Raw genomic sequence first — 16,575 nt, 5'->3', positions numbered from 1 at the left:
TGTCGCAAAATGGTGTACCCACGTAGAAGAAAGGCTACAAGAGGCACATCGAATCGACACCATTTGTCATACAGCTATGTGACTTCGAAGTTGATTTTGTATTGAATCTTGAAAACATCTTTATACTACTAAAAACTTGCAAACGAGCATAGATTCCCGTTTTAGAGCATCATAAGTTCTAAGAATTCGTTCAAGCGCCACCTGTTTTGACCACCAGTGTGTTTCACCGATTTTTTGCATCTTTTTCAGTTTTACAGATCTAGTTGGACAATTCTTGTCCAACGAGAACATCCGTTCAAATATTCATTCGTTTGCAAAAATTGCCGAAGTGCGTTGCTGTACTATGCAAAAATTCAATTATATTATTGATAGCTTATAGGTTTATCACAATATCTGCTGTGGAAAAGTTTAGGACGGGCACGTAAAACCAAATGTATACAGCATTTGGTAAAACATCGTTAATGTAACTTTAAACTCCATGATCACCACGCATGCTTCATCAAAGGATTCGCCGACAATTTTTTCCATTTTTAAATCATTGCGTTCAAGCCCTGATTTCAATAGTTGGTATAGTTCTAGACCTTTTGCATCAATAAATTTTTTTACAGCAACAATCGCTCTTTCACGTCCTCTTCATGTACATACTGCTAGATTATCGTCTTTTGATCAATCACCGACTTATCTTGACTACTATTTGAACATTTAATTTCTAATCACCAATTTACTTGGCTATATAATTCTAGAAGCTAGAATATTGTTGATTGTGATCTTTGATAACATTGTTACCAAACCTCCATGTCCACGCGAGCTTCCCTTCCCTTTGCGTACCAAACATTTTTTTCTCTATTGATTTTCTTGAATTGAAAATATTAGTTCCTAAAAGTTCCCGATCAATAGATTTATGGTGCAAACTGTGGGGAGATTGATACCGATTACCTCTGTACGAAAGAGCTTGCTTTCTAATGAAAATGACTGCTGCAAGCATTCGTTTAAATGTGTGTGAGTGTGTATATATATATAAATTTATATGTATATATACACACACACACATATATATATATATGTATATATATATATATATATATATATATATATATATATATATATATATATATATATATATATTTATATATATAGCGTGCGTTATTTCCCCTTGAAATAATTTCAAAAAGAAGAAAATAATTTAAATTAATGCAAACACTTTTGTATTTAAAGAAACTCTGTGACACGCTTTTAAAAGCAAAATTAAGAAGTGTCAAAGCCAATTGCTATCAAGTTTGTGATATACACGATACTTTAATTGCATTGTCATAAAATGAAGGATCTTGAATTTGCACCTGAAGCGATAACACCAAATGATTTTGTAGTTATTATTCATGTATAAAATATATTAATAATATTGTGACGTGGAGGAGGCGCCAAGGATAGGGAGAGACGCACCGGGAAATTTCCCGGTGGGCCAGACAGCGGTTTTTGAGAAAAAAAGTTAAAAAGTCATCGCCCGAATTTAAAAAAAACTACCTGTGTTCTTAATATTTTCTTGGTTATCAATGGGTCGCCTAACAAAACATATTTATCATCTGCTTTTATTGATGTCAACTACTTTTTTGTGTTAAATTTTATCAAATTATTAGCAGATTTAGCTAATTGGATTATTTTTGCCCGGTAAAACGGATGAAACTAACAGTAAATTAAATAGAATGATCAGCAGATTTATTAAAATGACCAGTAAATAATTTTAATATGAAAAGTAGAAAATAAAATTTTTATCTGGTTTTTGTTATTAATGTATTGCTGATAACTTTAAATAGAAAAAAACATGCAGGGTGTGTACATACATTGACTTACTTAATTAGATTAAACATTTTTATCTTTTTTTATTTTAATTCACCTCCCCAAGGCCATGAAGGCTACTTTTAGTTATGGTTACAACCTTCTCTCAACTCTTTAACTCCGAAACACGAACCTTGACGAACAAGGCCACTGCGCGGAGAAATAAGTTGAGCGCAGGACTACCAGGGACGTGTTGGGGATCGAACTCGAAACTTCTCGCCTATTAGGCGAGCGCTCTACTACTACAACACTACCGCATTAAACATGCAGATAGTGTACATACATCAAGTCATATACCGGTCCTCTATAAAAAATTTTGGTATTCTCTCCGTATGAAGCAAGAAACTTTTTTTGAAGCTCTTCAGATTGCAAAATAATCTATAGGTTCTGAAAAACAACGTAAAATTGTGCTAAGTTTTTGCGTACCAAATAATCGAACAATATAGTTAAAACTTTATTGCATCCATGAGTAAAACTTTTGATTCAATGATGTCATTTAGCCATTTCTCACAAAATGATAATGGATCTCCAGGTCTAAAATAAAAAATATTTCATTATTGTTATTCATTTCTTAAAACAAAATTTAAAACTATCATAGGCCCGTCGTAAATATTATTTTAATATCTTTTTTACTATTACACTCTAAAAAAAAAGGAAGAAATTTCTTTTATTTAGTGTAGAATATGTGATATACCCTTAGTAAAGTATAATATTCTACCTTCTAAGGTAGAAAATTATATTAAAAATAATGATTTTAAAGGTATAACTTTCTACCTTAAAAGGTAGAAAATAATACATTACTACACGTTTATCAATAACCTACCCTAAGGCAGAAACTTCTATCTTTTTTTTCAGAGTGTAGAGGAGGAGGAAGAGCAAGATTCAAACTTTTTTTTATAAATCAATATTTTATTTTTGTTTTAAACACTTTTTTTAATTCTGAACAGTCAAAAAGATAGTTAAAGAATGAAACTGCAGTGTTTCTATAAATTTTGATCTAAAGTTAAAAACAGTACCTTTGATTACTCCTGGTACAGCTTTAAACTACCACCGATAAATAGAGAAAACTAAAGTTTTCTTCAAAATGTTTTTTTAATAAGCATTACTATAAAAAGCTTATACATTAGTAAAATTCTAAATTTAAATTACATTTAAATTACATTTAAATTACATTACATACATTCTAATGTAAACTTGTTTAAACTTAAATGTAAACTTCAACTTTCTATTTGTAGGAAAATTTTCTATTTCTAAGAAAACTTTTTATTATACATGTTATAATCTATTTAAAGAATAGATGCCTTATGTTATAATCTATTTAAAAAATAGATCAAATATGATTCATGTAGAACTATCCATCTACAGATATAAACAAATCAAATCAGAACAAATCAATCAACGAACCGATAACCGAACAAAAAAATAAAACTAAAATTTAAACTTTATTATTTTTTTAAACTTTTTTTCTTAAGATAGACAATATAAAAACACGTTTATTTTTAAACAAATACGGAATCAAAAACTGTGTATATATATGAAAACTAAAAAAAAAGTACTTTTGACATCTGTAAAAATTTGTATAACATACGTTCAACAAGTTCAAAATTTTACTGTTTTAATCATTTCAATTTGTTAACATTTGATGACTGTATTTGTATGTCTTTATGTATGTATGCTTTAATTCATAAGAAAAATATAATATTTTTTAGCAATATTATATATTGATATCACTAAAAAACACCATATATATTAAAAAAATCCAAAACCTTTACGATTATAAATACCTCCTTACCCTTACTCTACCGAAGAAGAAAAAAACGCTTACTGTAAATGGTCTCTCACTTTAAAAGTTTTAGTGTACTGAACTAATATTTTTTAACTGAATTAATATTTTTTATCTCCAAGACAAAAAATTTTATATAACAATCATATAACTAAAATTAATAACAGACGTTTACATCCAACACACGTTTTTAAATAACTTGGTATTTTTATAAATTCGAACCTCTCATGGAATTTTCATATAGATGCACTAAAAACTTTAAAAACTTAATCGATCTAATGGTATGCCCTCAATAATTCACCATTACGCTGATAAAACTACCCTTAAGAATCTGTATTTTGCAATTTTTCAATCTCATCTCATCTACTGTTGTCAAGTTTGGGGACAAATTGGCAACTGTAATATTAATAAATTGTTATCAGCTCAGCGCCAATCAATCCAAATAATTGACTTTCAACTCCATAATACAGAAACTTCAAAATTCTTTAAAGAACCTAAAATTCCTACCTTGTCAGCACTAGGTTAAATTTGCTAATCTTCTTTTTGTTTTTGACTCCCTTAATAAAAATTTACCTTCCTCTATTACAACCTTCTTCACTGAAACTCGATTTATACATTCACATTTTACTAGAAACATCAATAATGGAAAACTAAATGTACCTCCCTATAAAACTTTGAGGTATGGTAAGTATTCAAATACACATCAGTGCATAAGTGAATGGAATCGAAGTCTTGTGTGCATTGTGAATGAGTTTGAAAAGTTAAAATTTCAAAATAATTCATCTTCATTTCTTTATTTAACACAAAATAAATTTAAACAAATTCTAAAAATAATTTTATTTTAATTTTAGTTTTCTTTTTTTTTTCTTACTATTTCTATAGAAACTTTACTGTTTTTGTCATTAATATTTATTACTTTCATTACTGCTGTTTTTGTTATTACTATTATTATTATAATTATTATAAATACTATTATTTTTGCTGTTACTTGTGCTCTATTAATGAATAAAGTTATTATTGTTATCATTATTATTTTTTAAATTATTATTATTAATAAAATTATTTGGTTTGATCAGGATTCTGCATGAGTGACTCCTTCCTCAATCAATTATTTATATTTATTCTTAATAATTATATTTTGATTTTATTATTTATAAATTATAGATATTCTTATTATTTTTATTATTATTGTTATTGTTATTATTATTATTATTGTTATTATTATTGTTATTATTATTATTGTTATTATTATTATTAATATACTAACATGTGATAACTAAAAATCTGGATAAAATTAGAAATGGTATAACTTTTTAACGGAGACATCTTTTTTAACAATTTAAAAAGTATAATAACAAAAAACATTTAAATAATAAAAATAAATAGATTTATAAGTTTTTCATGCTATGACGACAAACAGTGTCTACTCTTGTAAATGTGGCTGCCGTCACATTTACAAGAGTAGACACTGTTCGTCGTCACGCCGATGTACACGTTCTATGTCGATTCTTTTAATTGAAAACTCTATCTGCTTTTTAAGTATGCCAAGGTATTCAGATTGCTAGTTTTTGTTGTACACTAATCTTTTAAGTTCAGACTAAAAATCTTCAATTGGACGTAATTCTGGCACATTAGCAGGATTATGCTCTTTCGGTACAAATTCAATATTTTTTGCTTTACGATAACTTTGTACTTTAGGTGAATAATGCGACGAAGCTAGATCCAGGCCAAAAAACAATATTGCCATTTTTATGATGTTTTTCAATGAATTTCTTCAATCTAATAAGACATTTTGAAATATATACATCTTCATTGACTGCTTGGCCTGACGGAGAAATGTACTGCTGAGAGATTCCCTTTGTAGAGAATGCAATCCAAACGAGTAATTTTGTTCAAATTTGTAATTCTTTTTAACCTTACATCATTTGATGCTGCTTTAATGTCAGAAGAGTAAAATCCATCATTTCCATAAATATTAGTGTTGCTCAAATAAAAATCAAAACCAACCTGCGGCACCCTGAACGAACAGCTGCTTTTTGAGCCGGTGTTTTTTTTGGTGTTTTAGTTTTTTTACGATGACGAATGTTAGTTTTTTGGTGAATAATTTTGCATATGTACGGTTGTGACACATAAAATCGTTTTGCAAGACCACGCTGTGAAATACAATCCTTTTGATCAATCGTTTTTTTAAGGCGCTTTATCTCTCTTGCAGGAATCTTTATTGCTTTGCGACCACTTCCGACTTTTCTTTCTGATCCTATATTGTTCCCCTTTCTATAAGTGATATTATAAATAGTAGATTTTTGTATGTTCTCCATTCGAAAATTATTTACAATAAAGTTTTTGTTGTCATCCGGATGCAACTTCAAAAATGCGTACACTCGTTTTTTAAGGGAGTCTTCGTTATAAGCTTTTTTTTTCATTTTTAATCATTCCTAAATAAATTATTTTTTAATGATACATTTAAAGAACTAAATTTGCAACAAAATAGAAGTGATTGCAATTATATAAAATTTTTCCTTTGTATTTTTATATTTACACAAACTTTGTCCAGATTTTTAGCTATCACATGTTATTGTAATTATATTGTAAATTTTGAGGAAAATAAATATCTTGTTGTTGTTGTTGTTTGTTATTGACATATATACTAATATTTATATAAATAAAATCATTTAGAAATCTAATTGAACTGTTGAAGTTGCTGAGAGACAAAAGTATTTTGAAGATTTTTAAGCAACATTTGTAGATTGGTAAAGAAATATAATCATATGGTAATACTAATAGGTCTTTTTGCCCAGGGAATCTTAAAACTTCAAAAAAGGAAGGTTGCTACGCTTATAATATCAAAGAATCACTTGTTGTAAGCTACAACTTCAAATATCTCAGAAATCTTCAAATATCTTAAAGTAGACATCTTCAAATAAAATCATCAGGTAAATTTTTTGCTGGAAAGCCAAGAAAACTTTGCATCGAATGTTTTTGCGCCTTGTTTTATTTCCTTTTTTTTTCTTTAATAAACTAATATTGTAAAATTTATGATTATTCTACAAAAGTAAATATAACAACAAATAAAACATACCGATGTACTAATCTGTTTGTTTCAAATACAAAGTAAACATTCACAGGAAAATTCTAAATTTTAAATTGATTATAAATTGAAAATCGATATTTTAGATTTGTAACAACATTTTATGAAAACTTTTTCAGACAAAAAGAGTATTTGTTTTTTAAATATTTTAAGTATTTATTTAGACTTTTTAAAACATAATTATTACAGGCTGTCAAGCAACAACTTTCTGAAAAAATAAAAAAAAATGGTGGTATTTTGAGGGGAAAAATAGCAAAAAATGACAAATTTCAGTAAAAAATTGAAAAGTTTAACAAATATTTTTAAAAACAAAATAAATCAGAAGTCGTCAAAAATGTCAAAAATAATATAAAATAAATTAACAGAATAGAGAAAACACCAAATAACTTGCAACACCAAATAAGATTCAAAATAATTAAACAAGAAGCTCACAACAATTTTTTTTTTACGATACTACTTTGATTTTTTTTTCACGATTACTTAGATTATCCATTTCACTTTTTCACTTTAAACCAATATTTACTCCTAACTTTTTTTTTTCATTTCTATGTGTTGTAGTATTTTCAAGATTTTTTTTTGCACTGTTGAACATTTCATGGGCAATTTTTATAACTATCATGTCTTCTTTATTGATGGCACTTTATATAGACTTGGTTGCTTCATCTAGCATTCTCAGAGCAAGTTGAAACTCTAGATCTGCATTTTTCTTATCATTTTCAAAAAATTTTTCCCTTTGATTTAGGTTATTGCTGTTGTTTTTTTAACTTTTTCAAGCATTTCTTTGTGTTGTTTTTCGTTATCAGTAAGTTCTTGCTTATGAATATCATTTATTCTTTTTCCTCAGCTTTTCTTTTTTTATATATTCTGTGAGCATTTTGCACTGATTGAACAACGTCTTTAGAGAGAGCATCAACATTATAAGCTAGACTGCAACTTCTTGCATTTGATATTCTCAGAGCCATTAATATTTCATCATTTAGTTTTAATCGCTCTGAAGTCAATACATTTTTATTATCTGATAAACTTAGCTCTAGCTCTAAACTAGCGTTTCCATTATGAATAGTTAAACAGCTCTTAACAACTTTACTGAAATATAGATACTTAGTTTTTCCATATTCCTTGTCACTTTTAAAAACTTTATTCCAGTAATAAACAATTCTTTTTGATTTTTTTGTATTAGAATTTGAATACCAGTCTTTTGAGATATTAGCTGCTTGTTACAATTTCCAATCATCTTTCACAAATGATACCAATACAAAAATGAAGAAATAATTCTTATGAAAAAAATAATATTCGAATCTAAAGGAAAACTAAATTAACTAATATTATAAAATCTTAAGAAACTATAATATTCATAAACAGAACATGAATTAAATACAAATTAAACTATTAAAGTACATTAAAAAAAAAAACTGTTATTAAATATAAACTATACATAAAGCATTTTTTGACATCTTCAGCTGTTGCTCTGCCAAAGAGCAGCGATGTTAAATATTTTGTAACAACTTGATTCTCTTCTTCTGACCAAAAACAACATAGAAGATCCATTGTTTGGTGTGCTGTAGTTGTTTCATCAAATATTAAAGTAAAAGCATTCTGACTTATGGATAGAACAGAGGCGTTTCTCCAACAAAGGTCTAAGGCCATCTTGAAATATGTATGAATGTTATAAATTAGTTTCTGATATTAGATTTTCAAAAATATATGCTGTTTTGGAAAATCTAATATCAGAAACAAATTTATGTTTAGGTTTTGTAGGATGTTGGTAAAGTGTTTGAAAACCAACTAAACTGTATTTCAAATCACTAAAACATATTTTACAGACTGCATATTCCGAGTTTTTTTTCTCAGCCCATTGTTTAACTTTTACTTGATTTTTATCAAGCTTTTCCTGCCAAACCTCATTTAACCATTATGGCTTTGATCTACCTATTGATTAATATAGACCCATCTGTTGATTAATATACTTAAAATTAAAAATAAATACTAGTAACTTTACAAATACTGAAAATTTTATTCTCAATTCAGTTTATCAACCAATAAAAATAATTAAAACAATTTAACAATTCAAACAATATTTAAATAAAACTTAAAAAAAAATATTATAAGAAAATATTTATTGTAAAATTTACTAAAACAAACAAAATAACTCAAATTACAAAAAATAAACTTAAAATAAAATAAACCTTTACTCAATCCAAATACTTAAAAAAAAAAAATTCAATAGAAAAAGTTCCAGAAAAAATGACAAAAACTCACAAAAAAATGAAAAAAATTAGTTAATAAAAAGACCCGGAAAAAAATGACAACTTGACAGCCTGTGATTATTTATAATTTCTTTATATTATTAGATTAAAAAAATTATTTTAATGTTAAATTTAATTATAATTAAATAATTATTTTTATTTATTTAGATTTTAATAATAAATTATAACTTTGGCCCTAGATTATTCATGCCTATTTTATAATTATGTTTACACAGCAATTTCCCAAAATGAGATTTGCCTTGTAATTAAAACTTATTAGATTCTATATAACTTTAAAGATATATAAAATCTAATAAGTTTTAATTACAAGGCAAATCTCATTTTGGGAAATTGCTGCGTAAGCATAATTATAAATTTTTAATATATATATATATATAATAACTACTATTTTAATCTTAAATAAATAAAACAATCATTTTGAAAAGTTTACATAAAAATTTTTTTAACAAGAAAAAATTGATAACGTTGTCAAAATTAATGTTTCAATTACTTATGTTATATATCGATGGTTAAGCGCTAAACCAGCCTATACAAAAAAATTGAAAAAAATGAGTTTATATTAAAAAATAATTTATGTTGTATTTCTTTGTAAACAAAAATATACTATACTTAAAATATTTAAGTACATTGGACAGCAATTATATTTAGTTTGTTTGGTGTAGCAGCTTTTATTAAAGACATTTTATGCCTAAAAATCTTATTCTAAACTTTGTGCCTAAAGATCTTTATTTCAACATTGATTTCAACATATTTGTTTATAGGCTGTTTTGGCACTAAATAGCCCATATGTTCTAAAGATGAACTCAAAGAATTATTATTATTATTACTAATATGAATATTGTTAATAATATCATTATTATCATTACTATTATATTATGCTGTAGCTGGCAAGCCAAAGAGAGTGACTGTCAAAAATACACTTCAACAATCTAGTTGAATAATTTAAAGTAATTGCACATACAATACACATAATATTTAGAAAATAAAGAAATTGTAAATACCTTAGGTTTAACTGTGCTAACATCAATAACAAAATATACTGATGCAGTAGCACGAGGGATTGGTTTCTTACAAGTAGGTATGCTCCACTGCACCTTATACCTAAACCTTTTACTATATTTCTTCTGATCTTCACCAATAAAGAATATACAGTATAAAAAATTACAAGATACTTTCCATGTCTGAAAAAATCAGATACATGATTACATTAATAAGTAGAAATCAAACAAGTACTCAAACAACAGTAAAAAAAATAAATATATTAAACAAAAATAATATAACAATTTATGCTTGATGTTAACTTGTGGGAGTTTTTATTTCTAAAACAATTATTTCAAGAAGAATGCAGCTTCAATTTCATATCTACTGTTTATGAATAAGTTAAAAAGCAATAGATCATTTCATAATATATGAAAAAGAAAAAATGAACAAGATATTCAATCTTCGTATTTAAAATAAGGTCAAAACCTTCTTAAAAAATCATTGACACTTAGAGAGCTTTAAATTGAATCAGATCAATTTACTGAGGTGATTCACTGTGACCCATGACAATTGGAAAATAGTAAATTTCCTCTTTAAGTATATCAAATACTCTTCTCCAAGATTTGAGTAACTTATTCTGAATCAATAATAGTTCTTCAATACAAGTAAAAGTCCTCGGTTTTATATTTGTGTAGTTTGGACAAGTTTTAATTCTATTTTGTTATACGACTATGACATAAAAAATATAAAAAAGTTAAGGCAATTTTTATAATTGGATGCACATCCCGGTATGAACTTTTGCAGATAAGAATTTTTTGTGATACTACAACTGTGAGGATTACTATCTACTTCTTATGAACTCCTCCTACCCATACTTTATCCTACCTATACCCATAACTTTACTATATGCTTTTTTAAGTTTCTTTAGAACTTATCTTAAATAGGTACCTATTTTTGGCCTCAACTACAATACATGCCCAGGGCATCATAACATACATTTGTATTTCGATACTCATGAATATTATTTATGATACATAAATGTTTTATTATTTATTATACATAAATTTGTGTAGTTGTGTGTACTAGTGTACAAATACAAATTTTTTTTACCAAGCATCATATGAAAGATTTTACACTTGAAGTTGGCAAAATATTCATAAGATTGAAACAATTTTTGATAATAGCATGTGTTTTAAAACGTCATCACATCTATCGTGTGCTTTACATGCACCTATATTATTTGGTAGTTGTCTGTTATAAATTTATGTAAACTTTTTCACATTAAAAAAAAATTGTTTTGATAATTTACAAAACAGATATTACAATTTTTTATCAACTTTTTTTATTTTAATGTTGTTTTTTCAGGTTGGTGATATGAGTATCTGGGAGAGCTCATAAACCATAACATAAACATTTATAATTAAAACTACGATTTTCTATGATAAAGGTGGTTGTTTGATGCTCCATTTATCCCCCTGGATATGCCTAGTGGTTAGAAGTCAACATAATTTTGTGAAGAATTGACAATGTTATGACAATTTAGGCTAAAAAAAAACATAGTTTTCATCAGTTTCTTCAACATATATAAAATATTTTATATATACAAAATTTATTGTTTAGAGCATTATAACCTTTTGTAGAATTATTCAATTTTAATAATTTTAACACTTAATAAATACTGTATTGATCCTTTTTCCAATGATTATAAAAAAATCTAATACTTGAACAATTTGAAATTTTCACATACCTACTATGTAATTGATTACTATGTAAGACATTCCGCAGAAAAGCATTTAAACACAAAATAAAGTATCAAAACTGTCAAAACACCCACTATCTGTAATGGCTTCAGTTGTTGATTAGTCTCACATCCTTTTTTATCGAATAGGCTTGCATAAATGTAAGCCTGTGTTACATTGTTTCATGCCTAGAATGACGAATTCTGGATCTTCTAGATTCTACTAATGGCAAATCTTCCTATTATTTCCTAATAAGGGTACAGGTCAAAAACTCAGTTTAATGGTTCTAAGGCTAGCTGGTAGTAAGGTCAAAGATGGTAACAATTTGTGCTATAGAAATAAGTCATTTTAAACAATTTGTTGCTATCACACTTATATCATTAATATAGTGCTCTTCAAAATTTTCATATTTGATGACATTTTTAATCACAAAAAAGAAGAAAAATGATTAAACTTTTATAATCTTTTTTATAAATGCGGTAGTGGTGTAGAGCGCTCAGCACCTAGATAAGTTCCGAGTTCGATTCCCACCAAATCCCTGGTAGTACTGCGCTAAGGTTGTTTCTTCACACAGTGGTCTTGTTTGCCAAGGTTTGTGTTTCGGAGTTTAGAATTGAGAGATTGTAACCACAACTAAAGTAGCTGCCTCGACTGTACTGACTGTGGCCTTCTTGCCCTTGAGAGGTGAATTAACATTAAAAAAAAACAATGTTATATTGTATAATAGTATTTTTATATAGCTGCTTTATTAAAATGATTGATTATGATATAAAACTTTTATATTATTGCGTATTTACTTAATTAATAACTAACAATTTAAATAAATATATAAATAATAACATAAAATAAATTAATAAAAAAAGTTATGATAAAATAAAAATATTTTTTATATGCCTGCTATTCTGCATTTTTATTGCTAAAACAACAAATACCTTATAAATAATTCCATCCTTGGAATAAATGAGGAACAAAATAAAAATTAATTAGAAGTATCAAAAATATCATCAAAGCATAATAATTTAAACTTCTTGAAAAAGTTAGTGCAAGACAATCTAGGCGGCCGGCACCCTTAGCCTGCTAAGTCCTTTTTAGACAAGCTATTTGTAGCTCCTGCACTCATATGCTCCTGCCAAAGCCTGCTAATGTGTATTCTTACTTTAAAGCAATTTTTAAATATTATATTTGAATTGAATAAAATTTTTGTTATGACTATTTATAAAATGTTTCCACAGGTTAAATTGCTAGATTTAAAATATTTTTTTTTAATGTTATTCACCTTCCTAAGACCGAGAGGGACACTACAGTTGAGGAGGCTACTTTATCGTGGTTACAACCCTTTCTCAACTCTTTAACTCCAAAACACAAAACTTGACAAACAAGGTCGCTGCACATAGAAACAATGTCATTATGTAAAAATGTTACACCTTGGTTACATAAAAATAATGCATATTTGTAACCAAATTGTAACATATAGTGTTACATCTCAATAGGTAACATTATTATAGGGGTATTGTGTTGCATTATTTTGAGAAAAAAAACTGTAAAACTCATGGTGGATTTAATGTTATGGCCACTACTATATATATATAATGTAGTTTTTTTTTGTATATAGCTTTGATTTATACAAAAAACAAACTTAAAAACAAGATTTAGTTTTTTTGTAGATAAATTTTTTTTTTAAATAAATAATGTTCATCAATAGAAAAAGCTAATATTACAGCAACTCAAGATGGTTTGAGGAGGGCCCTAAAATATTACCTCTTAAATCTTTTCTATAAAATTTTTTACCAACCTAAAAGTCATAAATTGGCATGTTTTCCTTAAAATTGAATCTACCACTATGAAAATTGCTAAACAGCTAATGTAAAAGTACTTTTTAATTTGATATTGAATATATTTTTTAATAAATTATTAAATATTTGCAAACCATTTAAATAAAACCTTTTTTTAGTTACTTTAAACCTAAGTAATTTGTTTGTTAATTTCCATGTTTTTTAAGCGAAAAACTAGATTTAATTTATAGCTTTGTCAAAAGCGTTAACTCCACTGTGGTATACCTTTTGGATATTCAATTCACAAGAGTTTGAAAAAGTGTTTAAAAAAAGCATGGAAACATTATAATTGCCTAAAAAATCAAACATTTCAAAAAAAACAGATATGTAATTTTACATTTACAAACATGAACATATTATTTATGAAATATAGAATGTTTATAACAGAGAAGTGTTTGTTTCACAACAACAAAAAATCTCTCAAAAAACTGAGTATAGATGAAAAAAGAAATGAGACATGAACCTCTCAATAAAATAAACAACTTTATTAATAATGGGTGCCCAGAGTTAAATACCAACTATTTATTGGGGTATCTTTTATATAAATATATTCTATAAAGCAATAAGAGTTGTTTCTATAAAATAAAATTCCATAAAATAATATTCTATAAAAAATAAGTGTTGACATTGCAAATTTTACAAACTTTATAGAAACAATAGAGACCTTTGACATAGATGAACCAATATCATTAATTAATCCCATTAGTAAAAAGCAAAAGAGAAAACTAAAATATATTTTTGCTACAATTTCCACGATTGCTTACAATTGCCATGATTTCCTCCTTTGCAACGACTAACAATTTACTTGAAGGAAGATAAAAAAAAACTCTGAATGAAAAACTAAAATTCCATTGAGATATTAAAAATATGATATTCTGGCAAAACTATTCACCAAATGCATTAAGATTATTATGCTCTGTAACTTTTGTAAGGGAAACAGGAAAGAATTAGAACTTGCTAAATCTTATTGTTCCAACTACTGATAATGCTTAAGAAAAATTAAAAAAAAATGAAAAAGATTTAAATTGAAAACTTAGAAGGAATGTGTTGTTTGTTTGACAAAATTAAACCTGGTTTTTAAAACTACTGCATTATTGTTATACAGATTATAGATTTTAGGTTGAAAAGTAGATCTAATTGGTGAACCAACAAATAATGCAAACAACAGGGTTATTACTAAAATAAAAGAAACTGAACTAAATTAGATATGCTGCAATTCTGATGAGAAAGGAGGGACATCTACAAATCAGGAAATATTTTGTATAGTTTCTTTTCAATGTAAAATAAAAATTGACAATTTTCAAAAAATATTCTAGAACTGCAGCAGCTTTTTTGATGTTTGAAAATTATAACATTCAAACATAGAGCAAATTTCAAACTTGTTTATGTTTATACTTATATCAAATGAGAATGTTTTGCAAAATTATATGAACACAAAAAAAATTATGTTTTACTATAAAAAATAAAAATCTTTCCAATAAGTTCTCAATAAGTTTTCTAAGATTTTTTAATCATGATTCTATTTCCATAACTTTACCATTTAGACTCACTATGCAACCAAAAAAATTTTAATCATATTTGGTGGTAACATTGTGAAAAATATAAGAAAATGCAAATAAAAATTTAAATAAAAAATAAACATTTTCTCAAAAAAATACATTATTTATTATGTTCAGTGTGTATACCAGTTTAGTGTTTTCAATAAGATATTTAATTATAATTATTTTGCTTTTTTAGAGTTTTTATACCAAATTGTAACCAATTTGATAAAAATTGACATAGTTATGACATTAAAAATAACGAAAAAAACTAAATTTAGTTACAGCTTGATTAAAAATCCATTTATCCAATATTTGTCAAAACTTATGGTAATAGTTAAATTTTTACAGTTTTTTTTTAACCTTTAAAATACTGTATAGAAGGTCTTTTTAATGATACTAATTTAAAAAGTTCATGTCGCATACCAACTACCTATCCCAATATAGGATTGGTTTATTATATTACCCGAACACTTGTTCAACAATTTTTTAAATTTGGTTACAGAAATTCAATAGAAATAAACATAAAATAAATCACATAAAATATTGCATAGTCACGAGAGAATTTCATTTGAATCTTTTAGAAAAATAATTTGATTCACTAAGAATGACAATGGTAAAGTAACTCTGTTACATTTTCTATTTGAGCATAAATACCATATCCTTGCAAAAGTATATTATGATCTAGGGTGTAGAAAATATGCATTATGTGTCCATCTTTTTTAAATTTATTTTGAAAACTTTACTAAATAGCTTACACACCAAAATGAATTCCTTTATTTTCGCTTTTCCACGATCTATTGAAAATTCATCTATTGTCATCCAGTCAAGCTTATCTTTGTCATTTATAAATGTGTTTTTAGTGAGTTCGTCGTAAGTATTATTTATAAAACTATTTATCAAAAGCTTTGCTTCCAAGGAGTATAAATCATCTTTTTCAAAATCCATGTTTTGTTGTTTAGATCGTTTACATTATAGGTCATTTTGGCCTCATGTTTGTTTCCATAACAACAGATTCGTTTTTGTTAAAATTATATTGAAAAGTGGGCTGAATAAGCGGAATTGCATAAGCTATCAGTGCGAATTTGGCATAAGTGCGCCAAAAGAATTTGCAAAGATTGGCATAAGTGCCAATTATATATCAATGTTTTCAATTTCTTTCGGCGGACTTGTGCTAGATTTTGAAAAAATTTTCGGCGCACATATGCCAGTTCATATATAGGGGAAGAAAGGGCATAATCGCCCCCGTAACGTTTGGATTAATGTTATATGAAAATAAAAACAAAATATGTTTTTTTTTTAAACAGTTTATTTCAATAACCACATTAATAAGCTTTGAATTGCAACAAGTAAAAAATAAAATAAAACGGTTTTTTGAAAATGTTATTAAACAAAATTTACACGTAAAAACAACGGTTGAGCCGCCATAATGAGGCACAACCGGGCCCTCACAAAAATTGTTTGTGGTACACTTTTCGTGGTACATTTTCTTTACAATTGTCACAGATCAGTCT

The 16,575-nt window shown here is 26.7% G+C and overlaps 1 protein-coding gene across 1 annotated transcript; it reads right to left on the bottom strand.

Moving 5' to 3' along the window:
- Positions 1-2,042: 2,042 nt before the first annotated feature.
- Positions 2,043-16,088, bottom strand: LOC100211470 (A-kinase anchor protein 14). The gene is made up of 4 exons (XM_065788107.1): positions 15,824-16,088; positions 9,973-10,152; positions 6,696-6,748; positions 2,043-2,367 (listed from the first exon to the last, which is right to left on the bottom strand). Exons 1-4 carry the CDS (start codon positions 16,007-16,009, stop codon positions 2,280-2,282), a joined length of 507 nt encoding a protein of 168 aa, XP_065644179.1. The 5' UTR covers positions 16,010-16,088; the 3' UTR covers positions 2,043-2,279.
- Positions 16,089-16,575: the final 487 nt, after the last annotated feature.

This window comes from Hydra vulgaris, chromosome 01, assembly GCF_038396675.1.
Source record: "Hydra vulgaris chromosome 01, alternate assembly HydraT2T_AEP".
NCBI lineage: Eukaryota > Metazoa > Cnidaria > Hydrozoa > Anthoathecata > Hydridae > Hydra > Hydra vulgaris.
Note: the sequence above shows the minus strand (reverse complement) of the source record. Positions and strands in the feature narration are given on the sequence as shown.